Consider the following 18,271-nt stretch of genomic DNA (forward strand, 5'->3'; position numbering starts at 1 on the left):
CCCCCCTCTCTCCTACACTAGAAATGAGAGCAAGCTCCCGATTCACTTCTAATCACAGTCCTAGGAGAGGTCTTACTTCTGGCCCAAGTCTTCATCCACTAACACAGCTATTTAATGAGCATTTATTATGCACCCCCTGTGGGCCAGGCCCTGTGCCAAGCATCCAGCTAGAGCTGCAGAGAGATGATCTGGAAATGGATACTGTCGTCACAAGCTGATAAACACTCACCCAGAGCTAATGGAGGGAAGAATCCAGGTAGGCTTCCCAGAAGAGGAGATGCGTAAAACAGGTTTTGTGGGAGGCAAGCGATGAGGACGAGATAAAGCACAGGCAAGAGAAAAAGGAGCAAGCAGTAGGTCCCGAACGGTCCCACAGCCTCTCTGCTCCTCCTGGCTCACTGTCTCAGGCATCAAGATCAGCTCCTCAAACCAGGACCTCCTGCATCCCTTCCTTCCCATGAATCACCGAGTGCTGTCTAGCCTCCTTCTAAACCTCTCAGTCATTTCCTCCTTTATCCTCACTCCCATCCCCGGAGCCCAACACCGCCACTTCTCCTTGGCTCCTGCAACAGCTCCAAACTGACATCCGTTTACTTTTGCAGCATTTGAGTCCATTCCACACAGCACATCCAGGCTGATCCTTTGTCAAGGGGGAAAGGGGGAAGGATAATTGAATCTGTCATTATCCTGTTCAGTCCTTCAGTAGTTCCCAGTGCCTTCAAGATTAGGCCAAAACCTCCGAAAGGGATTGATGAATCTCTTGGCGGTCTGGCCTCTGCCCACCTCTCTAACCTCATCTCTGAGCGCCACTCCCAGCCTCAATGTGCTTCAGTTCCTCTAACACGGTGGCTCAGCCCCTGGTTGCCCATTAGAACCACTTGGGAACCACTTCAACAAATACCAATGCTAAGGCCCCACTCGGAGAGATCCTGACTGAATTACCCAGGAAGGCCTGGGAAAGCACCGTCGTCCCCCCTCCCCGCCCCGGCCCCCCGCCCCATATGAATGTGCAGCCAGGTTGAGGACATTGCTTGAGTTTCGCATGTATTTTTCTCATGTCCAGGTTTGCTGCATATGCTCTGTCTGTCGCTTGCTGGCCATGAAGCCAGAGACTTTTTGTCTGTCTTGTTCACTGCTATAGTTCCAGCACCTAGAACAGTGCCTGGAACATAGTTGGTGTTTCATAAATATTTGTAGAAAGAAATGAATGAATGCCTAGCTGGTTTGCCTCAGTGGCTAGAGCATCAGCCCTCAGACTAAAGGGTCCCAGGTTCGATTCTGGTCAAGGGCACGTACCTCAGTTGCAGGTCGATCCCTGGCCCAGGTCGGGGTGCATGAGGGAGGCAACCAACCGATATGTCTCTCTCACATTAATGTTTCTCTCTCTGTCTCAATGTCCCTTTCACTCTCTCTAAAAATCAATGGAAAAATATCCTCAGGTGAGGATTAACAACAACAAAAATAAATGAATGAACGAGACTCTGCTTTCTACCGTCATCGGGTTAGATCGCAGTCGCTCTTTATCCATCTTAGAGTTCCTAAGACACCTGGCCACCAGCCAGCCCAGATGCCCCTGGCCTGGGTTGGGTAATCTTTCATGATCTCAGCACCTAAGATCCCTCCCAATATAGCATCTATCACCCCCTGTAACTGTGTCCCTCACTTAGCTGTGAGCTCTGAGGGAGCCCTGTGTGTCCATCAGTGTCCCTCCACCACCCGGCAAAGGCCGGGCATATGGTCGGTGCTGATTAAATAAGCGCATCCTGAACAAATAGGAGTGAGTGAGCCCGGTGTGCGGTGAGAGGGCAGAGCATGGAACGGCTAGAGTAACAGGGAGGGCGGGAGAGGCGGCTGGAGAGGCACACAGGTTGCCAAGGGCCTGGCATCCACACTGACGAGTCTGAACAGTGTTAGACAACAGGGAGCCAGCACAAGTGTTAAGTGACACGATCAGCTCGAATTTTAAGGCAACAAGTTGCTGAAGCGTGCAGGCCTGGGGGACTCAGAGAAACACAAGGGTCATGAGTGTGTAGAGAAGATGAGGGGCCGAGGCCTGAAGAGAGGGACTAGACCTGAGAGACAGAGAGAGGACACTTCCTGCAGACCACGTGGACCAGTGAGGGAGAATGAGGTGCTGGGATGACTGGTTTCCTGCTTGGGAGACGATGGGTGTGGTATTGGGAGCAGGATCAGATGTGGTATCATGGGCAGGTGGAGTTAAAAGCTTGGGCTCAGCACCCGACCGGCATGGTTCAGTGGTTGAGCATTGACCTATGAACCATGAGGTCACAGTTCAATTCCTGGTCAGGGCACATGCCCGGGTTGCAGGCATGCAGGAGGCAGCCGACCAATGATTCTCTCTCATCACTGACCTCTCTCTCTCTCTCTCTCTCGCCTTTCCTCTCTGAAATCAATAAAAATAAGCCCTAGCCAGTTTGGCTCAGTGACATCAATAAAGATTAAATAAATAAATAAATAAATAAATAAATAAATAAATAAATAAATAAATAAAAGAAAAGCTTGGACTCAGCAACAAGACTGCCGCGATTCAAATCTTAGCTCCACCGCTGACTAGCTCTCAGTCCTAAGGGAGTCACCCTCACCTCTTCAGTTCACCTGTCCAATAGAGATAGTGGTGCCTGCATCGCAGAGACGTTGTGAAGATGGAATGAGGCAAAACTTGTAAATGCTCAGCCATTGCCTGGCACGTAGCAGATGGTATGAGAGTTAGCAAAACTCTGCTTTCACAGCGTGGTGCATTAGCTGCAGATGGCTGCCAGGGCTCTTTCCACCCCTGTAAGCGCCTGCTGAAGAGGTGGGGTCTGCTTCTTGAATCTGGGCGGGCTTTGGGATTTGCTTTGACCAAATGCATGCACCGAGCGGTGACATTGCCTCCCGCGGAGAAGCTTGAGCTTGGCTCCTGAATGTTGAGACCAAGGGCACGAGAGGCCACACAGGGGGAGTGAGGGGCACCCGCTGACAGCCAGCACCAAGGCCCCAGACAGGTGAGTGAGGCCACAGCCTCAGCTGAGCCCACAGAATTGTGAGAAATCATAAACTGTTGCTGTTTTAAGCCGGTAAGTTTGGGTTGGTTTTCTACTTTTATTTTCATTTTTTGTTGTTGTTGTTAATCCTCACCCGAGGATATTTTTCCATTGATTTTCAGGGAGAGTGGAAGAGAGCGGGAAAGACAGACAGAGAAACATCAATGTGAGAGAAACACATCGACTGGTTGCCTCCTGCACGCGCCCTGACCAGGGCCCAGGCCAGGAAGGAGTTTGCAACCTAGGTACGTGCCCTTGACCGGAATCGAACCCAGGACTCTTTGGTCCGCAGGCTGACGCTCTATCCGCTGAGCCAAACCGGCTAGAGCTGGGTTGGTTTGCTACACGGCAGTAAACTTGTGTACAGAAGAAAAAGGACATCACTAGGGCAGTGAGGGCTTCGTTTTAGGCCATCTCAGCTAGGAGGCATTGTGGACAGTAGGTCACTACATGGATAGTACGTAGTCATGTGCAAATATCAAGATCACTGCATGGAAATGTCTAGGAAGGTGTTGGAAGTTCAAGTTGGGGCTCAGGAGACAGGTGGAGGGAGGAGACAGAGATTCAGGAGTCAGTCAGCATCGGACAAGACTTGGTGCCCTGGGAGAAGGTAAGCTTTTCAAAGGAGGTGACAGGACCAAGAAAAGAGGTACCAGGATAGAATTCTGGCCTCGTGGATATTTAAGGGGTGGATGGAGAGAAGTCTGTAACAGAGACAAGAGGTAATGATCAAGAATGGACAGAGAAGAAGACAGAACAGGGAGCTGTGCGCTGAGAAGGGAGAAGAGCTTACAGCTACAAAGAGCAACAGATTTGAACGCTAGGAGGGAATGGCGATGACAGAGCAATCTGTTTCAAGTAAAGTGGCAGAGGTGGAAGTCAGATGATAAGGGGCTAAGGAGGGAATACACCTGAGAAACTGGACACAGCAAATGTAGATTCGTTTTTAAAAGTCTGTTGTGGCCCTAGCTGGTTTGGCTCAGTGGGTAGAGCATCAGCGTGTGGACTGAAGGGTCCTGGGTTCGATTCCAGTCGAGGCATATGCCGGAGTTGTGGGCTTGATCCCCAGTAGGTGGTGTCCTGGAGGCAGCCAATCAGAGATTCTCTCTCATTATTTTTTTTCTCTCTCTCATTATTGATGTTTCTATCTCTCTCTCCCTCTCCCTTCCTCTCTGAAATTAACTTAAAAATATTTTTAAAAGTCTGTTGTTAAAATGGAACTCATAGAAACAGAGAGCAGGTTAGTGGTTGCTGGGGGTTGGGGGATGTGGGAAATGGTAAAGGTAGTCAATGAGTATAAACTTCCATCATAAGATGAGTAAGTTTTGGGATGTAATATACAGCATGATGACTATCCTATATAACAAAAGGCTAATATGCAAATCAACCGAGCGGCAGAACAACCGTTCGCTATGACACGCACTGACCACCAGGGGGCAGACGCTCAATGCAGGAGATGCCCCCTATTGGTCAGTGTGCTTCCACAAGGGGAGCACCATTCAGCCACAAGTCAGGCTCACAGCTGGCGAGCCCAGTGGCCCGCCTCCGAGGGGAGCAAGCCTAAGCTGTCAGTTGAACATCCCCCAAGGGCTCCCAGACTGCGAGAGGGTGCAGGCCAGGCTGAGGGACTCCCCACTCCCAAGTGCATGAATCTCGTGCACCGGGCCTCTAGTAGTGACACTTGAAAGTTGCTAAGAAGGTATATGTTAAAGGTCTCACCACATAAACAAAAAAAGGTACCTATGTGAGGTGATGAATATGTTAACTTTATCATGGTAATAATTTCACAATATATACATATATAAGATCATTTTGTACATTTTTTAAATTTAGTTTTTATTGATTTTAGAGAGAGGAAGAGAAAAAGAGAGAGAGAGAAATATTGATGTGTGAGAGAGAAACATTGATTGGCTGCCTCTTGTACACACCCCGACCAGAGATCGAACCTGCAACCTGGGTATATGCCCTGATGGGGAATCAAACCCACCACCTTCTGGTGTACAGGACGACACTCCGACCAACTGAGCCACAGTGTCAGGCTCATCATATTGTACATCTTAAACTCACACAATGTCATATGTCAATTATATCTCAATAAAGCTGGGAGGAAACAAAACGAATTACCTTCCCTCCAATATCAAAAAAATAGAATAAAATTAAAAGCCTGTTGTTAATTGAAGTAAGAAACTTAGAGCATTCACTTGGGTTGAGGGGCCTTTCTTACTGAGAGGAGATGCCAAAGAAGACAGATTAAAGATCCCCCAAAAAGAGAGGATGAGTGGCGGCTGGAAATGGGAGGGAAGGGACATGGAACTCGGTGGAAAGCTCTTCTTTGGGTGAGAAGAGAAAGAGAGAAAGGCAGAACTTCACAGACAAGTTGTAAGTGGGTGGGAGGCAAGGTGAGGTTCACGTGGAGTGGCGTTTCTCCTCTGTGAAGAGCAGGCGGGGCCATCTGGCGACAGGCAGTGCGGGTCTTGGGGAGAGGGAGGTAAGTTTCTGAGGAGTTTTGCAGGGAATGCCTGAGGGGCTGCAGGAGTCAAGACTCCAGACTCTTAGGAGGACTTCCTGCCCCTGAGGGCCAGGCGCTCAATACGGCTTCCTCCTCGGCCTGCCCCAGCTCCATCCCCTCCCGTGCTGTCCCCAGCCCAGACTGCCCCCTGGCTGGCTCTCAATCCCTCGCCCGTTCTCCAAGCATTTGCTGAACAGCCACACCACTGAGCCCATTTTCAGCGCACCATACTCCCGCTCTCCCCGCCGGCTTTCAAACCTTCCCACACTTCTGACACCCCCAGTGCCTTCCTCCCACAACCGGTAGGGGACCTCACTGCCCACTTCATAAGGAACGAGGAAATCATAAACTCATCCGTCAAGTATCAAACACACAAATGCACCTGCAGCTGCACCCTGGCCTGCGGATACAGCGTTTTTAAACGGCAGCTTAATGTAGGGGGTCTTGATCAGCACTTTTTCTTTTTTTAATCCTCACATGAGGATATTTTTCCATTGATTTTTAGGGAGAGTAGAAGACAGAGGGAAAGACAGAGAGAAACATCGATGTGAGAGAAACACATCGGTTGGTTGCCTCCTGCACGAGCCCTGACCAGGGCCCAGGCCTGGGAGGAGCCTGCAACTGAAGTACGTGCCCTTGACCGGAATCAAACCGGGATCCATTGGTCCAACGTAGGACTTGACCAGGATTTTTAAAGCAATAAGTAAAACAGAAAATAGTCTCTTGCACAGAGTAATTTACTGTTTCTTAAAGCTTCTGTTTCAATTATGAGGCACCTGTTACTATGGGTTGAGGTAAAAATGTTTGTGCATGTTGGAAAACTTTCATAATAAAAAGTTAAAGCAACAACACTGCAAGAGAGAGGCGGTCCCTCCTCCTGCCTCAGCTAATGCTTGTTTTAGGCCCCCCCCCCTTTCAGGACCCTTATATTCTGGACTTTATGCCTTCTCTTTCTGTAAAAATCAAAAACACCTCAGTGGCCTCCTCCTACCCCCAAGTTCCTCTCCCTTCCCCTTCTCAGTCAAATTTCTCCAAAGAGTTATTTATCTGCTTGCCATCGGCTCCCTTAGCCCACTGCCACCCCTCCTGTCACCCCTGCAGTCTGTCTCCTGCCCACTGCACTCCCCTGACACAGCTCTCCCTAAAGTCCCAGTGACCCCAGGAGCCCATACATCTAGAAGGCACCTTTCAGTGCTCACTCACTTCTTGTTAATTCCTTCTCATCCTTCCAGCCCCTGGGGAAGCCGGCACTGACCTCCCTACAAGGTCAAACCACCCACCAGTGGCACTCTCTGTTCCTCTTTCCTTTGTAACCGTTGTTAGTTGTCACTGTTAAAATGTCACATGTCTGCCCTAACCGGTTTGGCTCAGTGGATAGAGCATCGGCCTGCGGTCTGAGGGGTCCCAGGTTCGATTCTGGTCAAGGGCATGTACCTTGGTTGCAGGCACATCCCCAGTAGGAGATGTGCAGGAGATCAGCTGATCGATGCTTCTCTCTCATCGATGTTTCTAACTCTCTATTCCTCTCTCCTCCTCTCTGTAAAAAATCAATAAAATATATTAAGAAAAAAAATACGTTAAAAAAAAAAGTCACGTTTGTGCCATTATTTGCCTAGATTAGGCGTCCTCAAAGACAGTGATTAAGTCTGTCTCTATTCACCATGGCAGCTGAGGGCCTCCCTGGCCCAGCACGGGACACAGTAGGTGCTAAATAAACTGATGTTAGATAAATATTCAGTGCCAGTCTGTGCTAGGCTTTAGGTGTCTGCCGATGAAAAAAGTTCCCAAAAGTGAAGGTGGTGGGGAGGAGGAGAGCCAGGGAAAGGCGGGAGGAAGGGCTGCCAATTTGGAGATTTTCACAAAGAGCACACCCCCCACAGCTGTCACCTTTCACAGTCCTCGTGTCAGAAAAGCCAGCGACCAAGGTAGGAATATTTGCCTACCATTTGGTAGTGACATATAGAGCTCTTTAGTGAATGCTTTATATGACTATGGGTGACACCTCTTTCTGGCATCAAGCTACTAGAACTGAGGTCTGGATCTGTTTCATTGTGCCTACGTGTGGCTGGCATCTTCCACAGCACCGGTCCCTGACGAACTCCACAGAATAGCAAAAGACCTTATTCTTTGCTGTGTTGCCATAGCCGAAGGCCGTTTTATTGCGCTTAAATGCTTTCACTACTTGGTTGCTGACTTCCTGTGGTATATCAGTACATAAACACTCACTTTTGACATTACAAGATCAAATACATATGACAAATATTTCATATCTAACAAACACAGTATGGAGATGCAGCCAGCAAAATACAGACTATCAGAAACTCTATTGAACAAGTGACCAGGTTTTTTCCAACAAAACAATTTGGGGAGAGAGAGACAGAGAGAGAGAGAGAGAGAGAGGCGGGGGGGGGGGGAGGATTTTTTAAAAAAGTGATTTAAGGGAAATATTAACTAGACAATTGAATGGGATTGTTTGGATCTTTATTCAAATAAAATAACTTGAAAATGAAATTATAGGATAATCAGAGAAATGTGAATATAGACCGGAACTCTGATGATAATAAGGATATATCACCACTTTTTCTGGAGTGTGGTGATAGCTGATAATATTGTGGTTAGGTTTTAAAAGGGTAGTCCTAATCTCTTTGAGATACATATTGGAACACTGATAGATTTTAAAACATAAAGTAATATAATGTATGGGATTTGCTATAAAATAATCAGAGTGAAGTGGGGTGGGGAAGAGGCCAGGGTTTTAGAAGGAAGGAAATTGTCAGTTGTTAATGGTTGAAAGCTAATGTAACGAACAGAACCCCAAAGTACCTCCCTTTTAAAGTAGCTTTTAAAGTCTGTAATCACTTAGAAGTTTTACACTTTTTAACATGTCGAAAGAGAGCAGTACTTTGAGTCACAAGCCTCTTAAGGTATCTTTGAACAAAGGGCTCCGAGCTCCTGGCTGCTTGCCTTTGTCAGGGTTCTGTTGTAGGGCTCCCCCTCTTTACCTCCGTCACCACAGGAGCTGGTCTGTTACAAGGCTGCACACTGAACTGCCTGCCCTCCAGTTCCGCCTGGCAGCGCCAGAGGTTTGCCGCCTTCCTGCTGCTTTCGAGCTCAGGCACGTAGCTGTCCATCCATGTCTGCACCAGCAGTTTGCTGGGGGCTGGAAACACGGCCACGCCAGTGCTTCCAGGCCACAGCACGCACCCTGCCCGTGCCCACTCGGCTTTCCGTCCGTCTCTGACACTCCGGGTCACCCGGTAACCTGCCTGTTTTTGCCCTTGACTGCTTCGTTTGAACTAGCCAACTTAAAAATATTCAGAAAACGTCTAAGGTCTACTGGACGCTGTGCCAAAATCGGAAGTCGGGTAGAAATGAAATTCCTGCAAGAGTTTAATGGCATTCAACTGCCTGCTGACACAGACAGCACGAACCACCGCTCACAGACTCTGTGGCTGACACGGAAAAGCTGCCTGACCCGGCCGCGCTGTACTCCCAAGTCCAATAAGCCTTGCTTGGCTACAAACTTTCTTAATTCATGCAGACAGATGCAGTTGCTGAGAAACTGGAGACCGATCAGGGCTTCCCTCCCCCCAGTCCTCAGCAAAAGAGATCTTCCCTAAACCTTCCTTGGTTAAATCATAACTAAAATAAAGCAGCTATTGCATTCCTCCGTGTGACTCAGACAAGCTAAACAGCTAGATTTCATTCACCAGCCTCAAAAACACACCGCACGAAACACCGAAAGCCTCGTCTATCTTGTCCAGGAACAAAGCGAATGAAAACAAAGAGCAGTGTATACGAGCGTAAGCACAGGAATTTTCCAGCATTCGTATCTCCATCGGTGCACGGACACACAGACACCACCCCCCTACCCCCCACTCCCATCCCCCTCCACCCCTACGCCCCTGCGCGGAATTGGCCAACGGGTAACCTGCACTGACATGCAGTAGAGAAATACAGAAATGTATGTGTTTTGTCTTTGGGTTTTTTTTGTTTTGTTTTAAATGGGAAGGAAAGTGGGGCGTTAAAAATTGGAGATGTCTTAATTCTCCCCTCTCCCCCCATCTTTCTCTGCATGACAATGCAGGCACATCGGTGAGATGTCCAGTGACAGTTTCCTGGGCAGTTAAATACCCCAATGAAAACCGGGAAGCCGGGAAGTGTGTGCGTGCCGGGAGGGACCTGAGGGTGAAACCCCAGACGGGGAGGGCGGGCCGGGTCAGAGCCCGGCGCTCCGCCGGCCGCCGCACGGAGCAGCCGAGGTCGCGCGCGCCCGCAGCCCGCAGCCGGCACGTCCAGGGTCTCGGCCGCCCGCTGCCCCGGGTTTGGCTGCTGACGGCGCCGCCTCGGCTGCCCACTCACACCCCGGGCTGGTCGCGGCGGTAGGCTAGGCTCATCCGCTTCCGGCGACAAACCCCGCCCACCACCTCTAGAAATAATGTGACGTTCCCCACCGCTTTCCCAAGACTGACAGCCCCAGGGAGAGCCGCGGAGCCGGGGGCTGGGGTCTCGCCCGTCACGCCCAGCGGCGCCCAGCTGCGCAGGGAGTGACAGCGAAGGGGGGGGGGAGGGCGTGGGAGGAAGAGGAAGGGAGTGTGGAATCTCACTCTCCCGCCCCCACCCCGCCGACTGCCGCAATTGGCCAAAAAAATAGTAATTCGTTTTTAGGCTCCCCCAGGGCCCCCTGAACCCCGTTGCAATGAGGAACCCAGTCTCTCCCATCCGGGTGGCCTTCGCCTTCTCCCGCCCCCGTAACTGCCTACGGGGACCCTGGAGCCCCAGGCCACGCCGAACTGCAGAGGCTGGGGCGGGGGGTGGGGGGGAGGGGGGAGGATAAGGGTTTTGGGGCGGCAGGAATGGGTTGGGGGAAGGGGTGGTGGAAAAGGAAAAAAAAACAGGCATGCAAGTGGCTCCCTAGCCAGCTGTTCCAGCTGCCGCTTCCTCCGACGCGGGCCGGGCGGTGCAATATTCCACCCCCCCCCGCTCCATCTTTCTTACCACTACCTGTCCCCCCACCCACCGCACGCACACATTCCCCCCACCAGTAGCAGATCTCTGGCCTGTAAGAGGGAGGTAGGGAGGAGCCGGGGGGGAGGGGGATGCCTGCGAGTTTCTAACCTTGTTCTTATAAACAAACCCACATGTGCAGCTGCCGCTGCTGCAACTCACCCCACAATCCCGGATATAAGTCCTGCCCCTTTAAGAAGAAAAAAAAGGCTTCCCCCTCCTGCCTCCCACCCCACCCATCCACAAGGACCTTTGTTTCTCCACCCCCTTTGTCAGTCGGCCCTGCCCCTCCGATGTAGAGGAACCAATGGGCTAAGAGAATAAGGCCGGTCTTCTGACGTCATCGTATCTGGCCAATCAAAGGACGCGTTGGTGGGACGCCTCACGGAGGGCGCGCCCAGAGGAAGGAAGGCAGGAGAAAGGAAGCTGGCAGTCAAGATGGAGACAGCTAATTGCTCCGCTGCCGTCGTAGGGAACGGGGACGTGGTGTCCCAGCGGGAGCGGAGCCTGCTGCCTGAGCGGCTTCAGAGGCGAGACCAAGAGAGGCAACTGGAGGCGGAAAGGCGGAAGCAAAAGCGGCAGAACCAGGAGGTGGTGGAGGAGAAGAGCGACTTCTTCACGGCCGCCTTCGCCCGGGAGCGAGCAGCGGTGGAAGAGCTCCTGCAGGGCGGGGAGTCGGTCGAGCGGCTGGAGGAGGCGGCCGCTCGGCTCCAGGGGCTCCAGAAACTCCTCAACGACTCGGTTTTGTTCCTGGCCGCCTACGAAGTGCGGCAGGCCCAGGAGGCGCTAGCGCAGCTGCAGGCGGCCCTGGCCGACCGGCGCCAGCAGCTGCAGCCCAAGAAGCGATTCGCTTTCAAGACCCGGAGGAAGGATGCTGACTTGGCCCCCAAAGCAGTAGATGCGGCTCCCGGCGCCGCGGAGGCGGAAGGCACCCTGGCCTCCCCGCCCTCCCTGATCGAGGAGGGCGCTAGCTGGCTCTGCGGCTTCTCCAACCTCAAGTCCCAAGTCTTGGAGAAGAGAGCGGAGGAGTTGCACCAGCGAGACGTCCTTTTGACCGAACTGAGCGATTGCACGATCAGACTGTACGGCAATCCCAACACCCTGCGGCTGAGCAAGGCCCGGCGCTGCACGTTGCTCTGCGGGCCGGTGTCCACGTCGGTGTTTCTGGATGATTGCAGTGAGTGCGTGCTGGCCGTGGCCTGCCAGCAGCTCCGGGTACACACCACGAGGGACACCCGCATCTTCCTGCAGGTGACCTGCAGGGCCATCGTGGAGGACTGCCACGGCATCCGGTTCGCCCCTTACACCTGGAGCTACCCGGGGATCGACCGAGACTTCGAGAGCTCTGGCTTAGATCGGAGCAAAAATAACTGGAGCGACGTGGACGACTTCAACTGGTTGGCGCGGGATGTGGCCTCCCCCAACTGGAGTGTTCTTCCCGAGGAAGAGCGAACGATCCAGGAGGACTAAGTACTTGCTACTCTTTTCTTCACTGACACCAAATTCTCCCCGTGTGGGACGGACCCCAAGGTTTACTTATCATTGTCACGGAGTGTGTGGTTTCAGTAATTAAGACTTAAAGTTGTGATAGGCGATTTGTGATTTCCATTAAATTCGCGACAGGTATAACACTTTTATTTTTGCTACTTGGATAACTATTGCTCGTATTTGCCTGTGGCAGTTTGAAGCCATAGCGGGGAAAGAGTGTGGTTCTCTGTTTTGTTTTTATTGGTGGTATTTATAACTTACTGCATGATAAAGCAGGCCTTCAATAAATATTTAATAAATGAATGCCGCAGGCGCTGGTAAGAGGCAGTGAATGTGGAATGATGGTACCGAACCCGTGCCAGGTACCATTAAGGAGAACCTTTTGGGCTGAGTGTTCCCAGCAGGGTGCCCCTCTGTGGTCTTCAGCTACACATTAGCTTGAGCTTCTGGAACCCAGCTGGTCATTGACTTGTTTGGGTCCAGAAGTTCGGCTTGGACCTCCAGAGGCTCATGAGTTTTCCCAACTGTAAAGCCAAAACTATTGTAGCTACCAATTTTCTGTGCATTTAAAATGTCACAGACACTGTGCTAAGTACCTTACTCAAATGCACTTAGTAAGGCCTCAAATTCGTATGAGGTAGGTCCGCATACACTGCTTTTCAAGCGAGGAAACATAAGTGTGTTGCTCGAGGTCTCGCATGCTGGTGGACTGGAATCTAAACAGTTGGCTCCAGCGCCCATCTTCTGAACCCGCTACAAGACAGTGATTTTGAATTGTGTTGCGTTGACAAGAGGCGTGCAAAATAATTAAAAAGGGCAAATTGCTTTTTAGAAAAATATCTTTTTATTGATTTCAGAGAGGGAAGGAAGAGGGAGAGAGAGAGAAACATCAGTGATGAGAGAGAATCATTGGTTGGCTGCCTCCTGCACGCCCCCCACTGGGGATCAAGCATGGAACTGGGCATGTGCCCTGACCACTGAGCCATGCCAGCCAGGCAAATTGGCAAATTGCTTTTTTTTTTAACAGGCATAAGTATGGTAGGTTTCCTCATACAAAGAAATGGAGATAGCCCTGGCAGGGTCGCTCATTTGGTTCAAGTGTTACCCTATATGCCAAGGTTGTGGGTTTGATCCTGGGTCAGGGCACATACAAGAACCAACCAGTGAATACGTAAATAAGTGGAACAACAAATCAATGTCTCTCCCTTCCTCTCTCAAAAAATAAAAAAAAATTGAGGCAAACATCTAACTCAGTCTGTTTTTTAATGGTGTTATCTATAACCATGTGATGTTATATGTAACATGACATTGACAGACATTAAATGGCTATCTAAAGAGAAGAGGGCATGGAGACAAGATCCAGCTCAGTTGTCATTTTTCCACTTATTTTGCTATGATTATGGTTTCAACTTGGCTTTTTGCTCTATACACTACCATTCATTATTCTTAAATGGCTAGTTGAAAGATTTTTAAAAAGGTTTTTTGGGGTCTAATGGCCTGTAACTAATTGCTTTTTATTTGATAATTGCCACAATTATTAATGTGCTTGAAGTACCTGAAAGTATCTGTATGTTTAATATTTATATGTTCTATCTTGTTCCAAAAAAGGATTTAAAGTGGTTTCTAGGATATGTGAAATGTAATAAGATAACAACTAAGGAGGAGGAGGAACAGAATAGTCACAAAATGGAGGCAGAAAAGAGGCCAATGAAAGTGTAGCCTGCTGTCCTGGCTGAGTGGCTCAGTTGGTTGGAGCATCGTCCTGTACACCAAAGTATTGTGGGTTCAATTCCTGGTCAGGGCACATACCTCGGTTTTGGGTTTAATCCCTGGTTGGGAAGGCAATCAATTGATGTTTCTCTCTCACATTGATGTTTCTCTCTCCCCATTCCTCTATCTTTAAAATCAATAAAAACATCCTCGAGTGAGGATTAAAAAAAGAAGAAAAACATAGCCTGCTGAGCCCTATTCCTTAGTCTGACATTAATCCAGAATTTTTCCCCCTCTATTAGCTGACTTGAAAAAGGATCCTAGTCAGTTTCACAATTTATAACATGCACAAAGAAAGGGGGGGGGGGAGAATTAATTGCTTAGGAGGAATAATCCTGATAATAAAAGTTTAATATTTTGTAATGAAATTCTCAACCATATCTTCACATTAGTAACTGTGATTGGTATCCCAAGACTATGCCCCTGAACACTGATAGTTTAACACCAAGTATACTGCTTGTGATACTAATAGGCTTGCAAAAATGGGATGATCATTTTTATAAGAAAGTTAACTACATCTAAAAAATGAACCTTCTGCAAATCTGCAGTTTGTAATCCTATATAATAAAACCCTAATACACAAATCAATGGAACGACAGGATAACCAGTCGCTGTGATGCGCATTGACCATTAAGGGACAGACCCTAAATGCAGGGGCTGCCCCCTGGTGGTCAATGCGTTCCCATAGAGGGAGTGCTGCTCAGCCAGAAGCCGGGCTCACAGCTTGAGAGAGCAGCAGTAGTGGTGGAAGCCTCTCCTGCCTCTGCTGCAGGTGGTTGGTAAGGAGCCAGGGGTCCCGGACTACGAGAGCCCCAGACTGTGAGAGGGATGTCTGACTGCTGGCTTAGGCCCGGTCCCCCCAGGGGGATCAGGTCTAAGCTGGCAGTCATACATCCCTCAAGGGGTCCCGGACTGTGAGAGGGCACAGGCTAGGCTGAGCCCCCCCCCCCAGTGCACTAATTTTGTGCACTGGGTCTCTAATAGATAATAAACTCACAGAACTATGGCAGTTTGAACCCTAGTTAATGCTTGCTAATCTCAGCTGAGCTTTCCTTGCTGCTTAGCAAGCCTGTCCTGCCTTCCTGAATGGCCCACACCACATTACTTATGCCAACTATCCCAGACCTTTTTCTTCCTTCCTAGAATTCAAAATTGAATGGCTGTAACTGCTGACCTCACCTAACATATCATAGGCCATCCAACTAGCATCCCCTTAACATTCCTCAGTATTTGAAAAAATTTCCAGAGCTACCTTTTCCACTTGTGCCCATCCCCTCCTACTTCCTATAGATCCTACTCCCTTCCCATTGGCCTTTTTCTTTTTCAAAATACCAGATCCCGAGATCCTCCACCCTGCATATCACTGAATGGTGTTCCAGCTCCTTCCCTCTGTTGGCCAGCTTTTTTTTTAAAAAAAATATATTTTATTGATTTTTTACAGAGAGGAAGGGAGAGAGATAGAGAGTGAGAAACATCGATGAGAGAGAAGAATCGATCAGCTGCCTCCTGCATATCTCCCACTGAGGATATGCCTGCAACCAAGGTACATGCCCTTGACAGGAATCAAACCCGGGACCCTTCAGTCCGCAGGCTGACGCTCTATCCACTGAGCCAAACCGGTTTCGGCTATCTTTTTAAAAAATACATATTTTTATTGAATTCAGAGGAAGAGGGAGAGAGAGAAACATCAATGATTAGAATCATTAATTGGCTGCCTCCTGCACGCCCCCTACCAGGGATCGAGCCTACAACCTGGGCATGTGCCCTTGGCAGGAATAGAACACAAGACCCTCCAGTCCACAGGCAGATGCTCTATCCACTGAGCCAAACCAGTTAGGGCTCTGTCAACCATCTCAAAGGAGTAGCTGTGTCCACCTACATCTACATCTGCTCCCTCTTTATGTCTGTAATCTTACCTTGTTTTCTCGGCTGAACTGGCTCATTGATGGTATCAGCAGCCTAAGCACCAAATCTAACAGCTCCCCTCCCCTCCATCCTATCCTTTCTCTCTAGGTGCAGTTTACCGTCTGACCCTTGAAGCTCTCTCTCCCCTGGCCCTCCATAGCCTTGCTCTACCCTGCTTCTCTTATGGCAGCTTCTTTCCCTTCATTGGGGTTCTGGCGACTTACCGTAAGTGTGAGTGATGCTCCAAGTTTTGTCTTTAGCTTCTTGTATTTGGTCTCTTCAGAATCTCAACTCTCAACCTTATGTGCACAGTCCTTGTCTGTATCCCCAGCCTCCACCCTCAGTGGACTCACCTGCCTTTCAGATTCCATATATTCTTTAAAATCTCCATTTTCAACCTCTTTCCCTCCCAAGTTCCATGTTTCACTTAATGCTGTAACTGTTCTCCAGACACTTAACTGCTTACTGGGGCCAAGCAGGTAAACTCAATGAGGAAGCTGCTGGAAAGAGTCCAGAGGGAGGAGGGGACCAGATGACTTGGCAGACAACGTCAAGCATTTTGAAAACACGGTAGGAGCCAAGCGAAGCTTTCTGCAGTCTGCGTCTGTCCCTGCGCTGTCCAATTTGTAACATCAGGTTTCCAAATCATATCAGGTCCACCCTCAGCAGGTCCTTCCCACTCATCCTGTCCCTTCAAGTCTCTCTGCCATTTCAGAAAGTTAGACCTTACTGTGTTTTCCCGAAACTTAAACTGCCATGGATTTTTAAAACCAAGACAGCAACAATAAAAACCCCTCCAAACCTCTGTTAAAGTCACATCCCTGAATTTAAGTGTTGAATAAAGTAATTTAGTTTTTATCAAGCAAAACTAATGATAATGTCAGTACAATGAGGGCCTAGAGCACCCAAAGTGTAATGACCATACAGTTTCATTAAAATTAACTCTGGCCCTAGCCGGTTTGGCTCAGTGGATAGAGCATCAGCCCAGGACTGAAGGGTCCAGGTTCGATTCCAGTCAAGGGCACATACCTAGGTTGCAGGCTCAATCCCCAGCCCTGCTCCTGGCTTGTGTGGGAGGCAACCAATTGACGTGTCTCTCTCACATCGATGTTTCTCTCTCTCTCTGTCACTCCCCCTCCCTTCCACTCTCTAAAAATCAATGGAAAAATATCCTCGGGTGAGGATTAGCAACAACAAAAATTAACTCTGGAAAAGCAATAAAACAGTACATTAGTCAAGCGATTAGTTTATTAAATTTCATTTATGAACAGATATTACTTATGGTATAGTATATGGTATTATATGAGTATTGTATAATTATAAAGGATCACTCCAGTGTCTCAACCCAATAAAAATAAGCAATATAGTCATTTTCCTTGTAAGTTCCAATGCTGAAATTCTGATTACAAGAGTCATTATTGAAAAAAAAAAGTTTTATTTTTCTTGATCAGGCAGAAATGGACAAAAACAGCAAGATGTAAAGATTCAATACACTATGGCTAATGTTACATGATAAAACAATGTTTTATAAACATCATGCCAATTACTCTAGTACCATAGAAATTAGACAACTACAGTGCATTTAATTCAAAATCTCATCACCAACTTAAAAACTTAGTCACACTATTTAATTCTTTTCTTTTTTTAAAAAAATATATTTTATTGATTTCTTACAGAGAGGAAGGGAGGGGAATAGAGGGTTAGAAATATCGGTGAGAGAGAAACATCGATCAGCTGCCTCCTGCACACTCCCTACTGGGGATGTGCCTGCAACCAAGGTACATGCCCTTGACAGGAATCCAACCTGGGACCCTTCAGTCCACAGGCCAATGCTGTGTCCATTGAGCCAAACCGGTTAGGGCTAATTCTTTTCTTATAAAGAAAATATAGTGGCCATGACAATTAAGATGAGGGTCAATACCCAGCTTTAAATTTCAAGAGGGGCAGGGACAATGTGACACAGAAAGCCACACTCAATTCAACTGACCAAATATTTTAGCCTCCACTATGCACCTGTTCAGTGCTGAATGCTAAGATCATAATGATAAACAAAGCAAGCCTGGTCTTCTTCATGGAGGTTCCAGCCTAGTTGAAGGTCAAATGAGAGAAAGAATAATCATGATGGAAACATTCTGGGAACTGAGAGGGTGTGCCCGTTCTGGCCTCTCCGGTTAGAGGGACCATAAGTAAAGCATCGCTGGCACCACCACTCCAGGGCTTGGACTCCCTGGGAGACACCCTGCCCTCCGCCGACTCAGAGCAGCAGCGTCACAGGAGGAAGGAGTTACTCAACCGCCTTCCTTCCGACCTTTCAGATACCGTACTTGCCCTGAACGTTAAGAACTGACTAAACCAAGCAAGACGATTCAAGGCCTTTTACTCACCTGGTAACCAACCTCAACGTTCTGTTCAGCCTTTCGAGTACGTTATTATAAACGAGGCCCAATCCGAAATTAGTACAAGGTGCTTGGCCCTTGCAGCCACGGCGGCTGCCTCAGCCCTCACAGCCCCCGCTTTGTCCGGAAGGTCGTCCGGAAGGTCGGAAGGT

General features: G+C 48.9%; 2 protein-coding genes across 3 annotated transcripts in view; one reads left to right on the plus strand and one right to left on the minus strand.

The window, feature by feature from the left end:
• The window catches only part of BICRAL (BICRA like chromatin remodeling complex associated protein), a 107,985-nt gene extending 97,247 nt beyond the window's left edge, over positions 1–10,738 (minus strand). For both annotated transcript variants that reach the window (XM_059701650.1, XM_059701648.1), the window contains exon 1: positions 10,723–10,738. The gene's annotated coding sequence lies outside the window, so the exon portion shown is untranslated. The remainder of the gene's footprint in view (positions 1–10,722) is intronic.
• A 97-nt stretch (positions 10,739–10,835) lies between these two features.
• On the plus strand, positions 10,836–14,001 carry TBCC (tubulin folding cofactor C). The gene has a single exon (XM_059701655.1). The coding sequence runs from the start codon at positions 10,999–11,001 to the stop codon at positions 12,028–12,030; it is 1,032 nt and encodes a 343-aa protein (XP_059557638.1). The 5' UTR covers positions 10,836–10,998; the 3' UTR covers positions 12,031–14,001.
• Positions 14,002–18,271: the final 4,270 nt, after the last annotated feature.

This window comes from Myotis daubentonii, chromosome 6 (genome assembly GCF_963259705.1).
Source record: "Myotis daubentonii chromosome 6, mMyoDau2.1, whole genome shotgun sequence".
In the NCBI taxonomy this organism is placed as follows: Eukaryota; Metazoa; Chordata; class Mammalia; order Chiroptera; family Vespertilionidae; genus Myotis; species Myotis daubentonii.

Excerpts from the sequence above, each read along its gene's own strand:
- TBCC (XM_059701655.1), top strand. The coding sequence starts at position 10,999 with ATGGAGACAGCTAATTGCTCCGCTGCCGTCGTAGGGAACGGGGACGTG.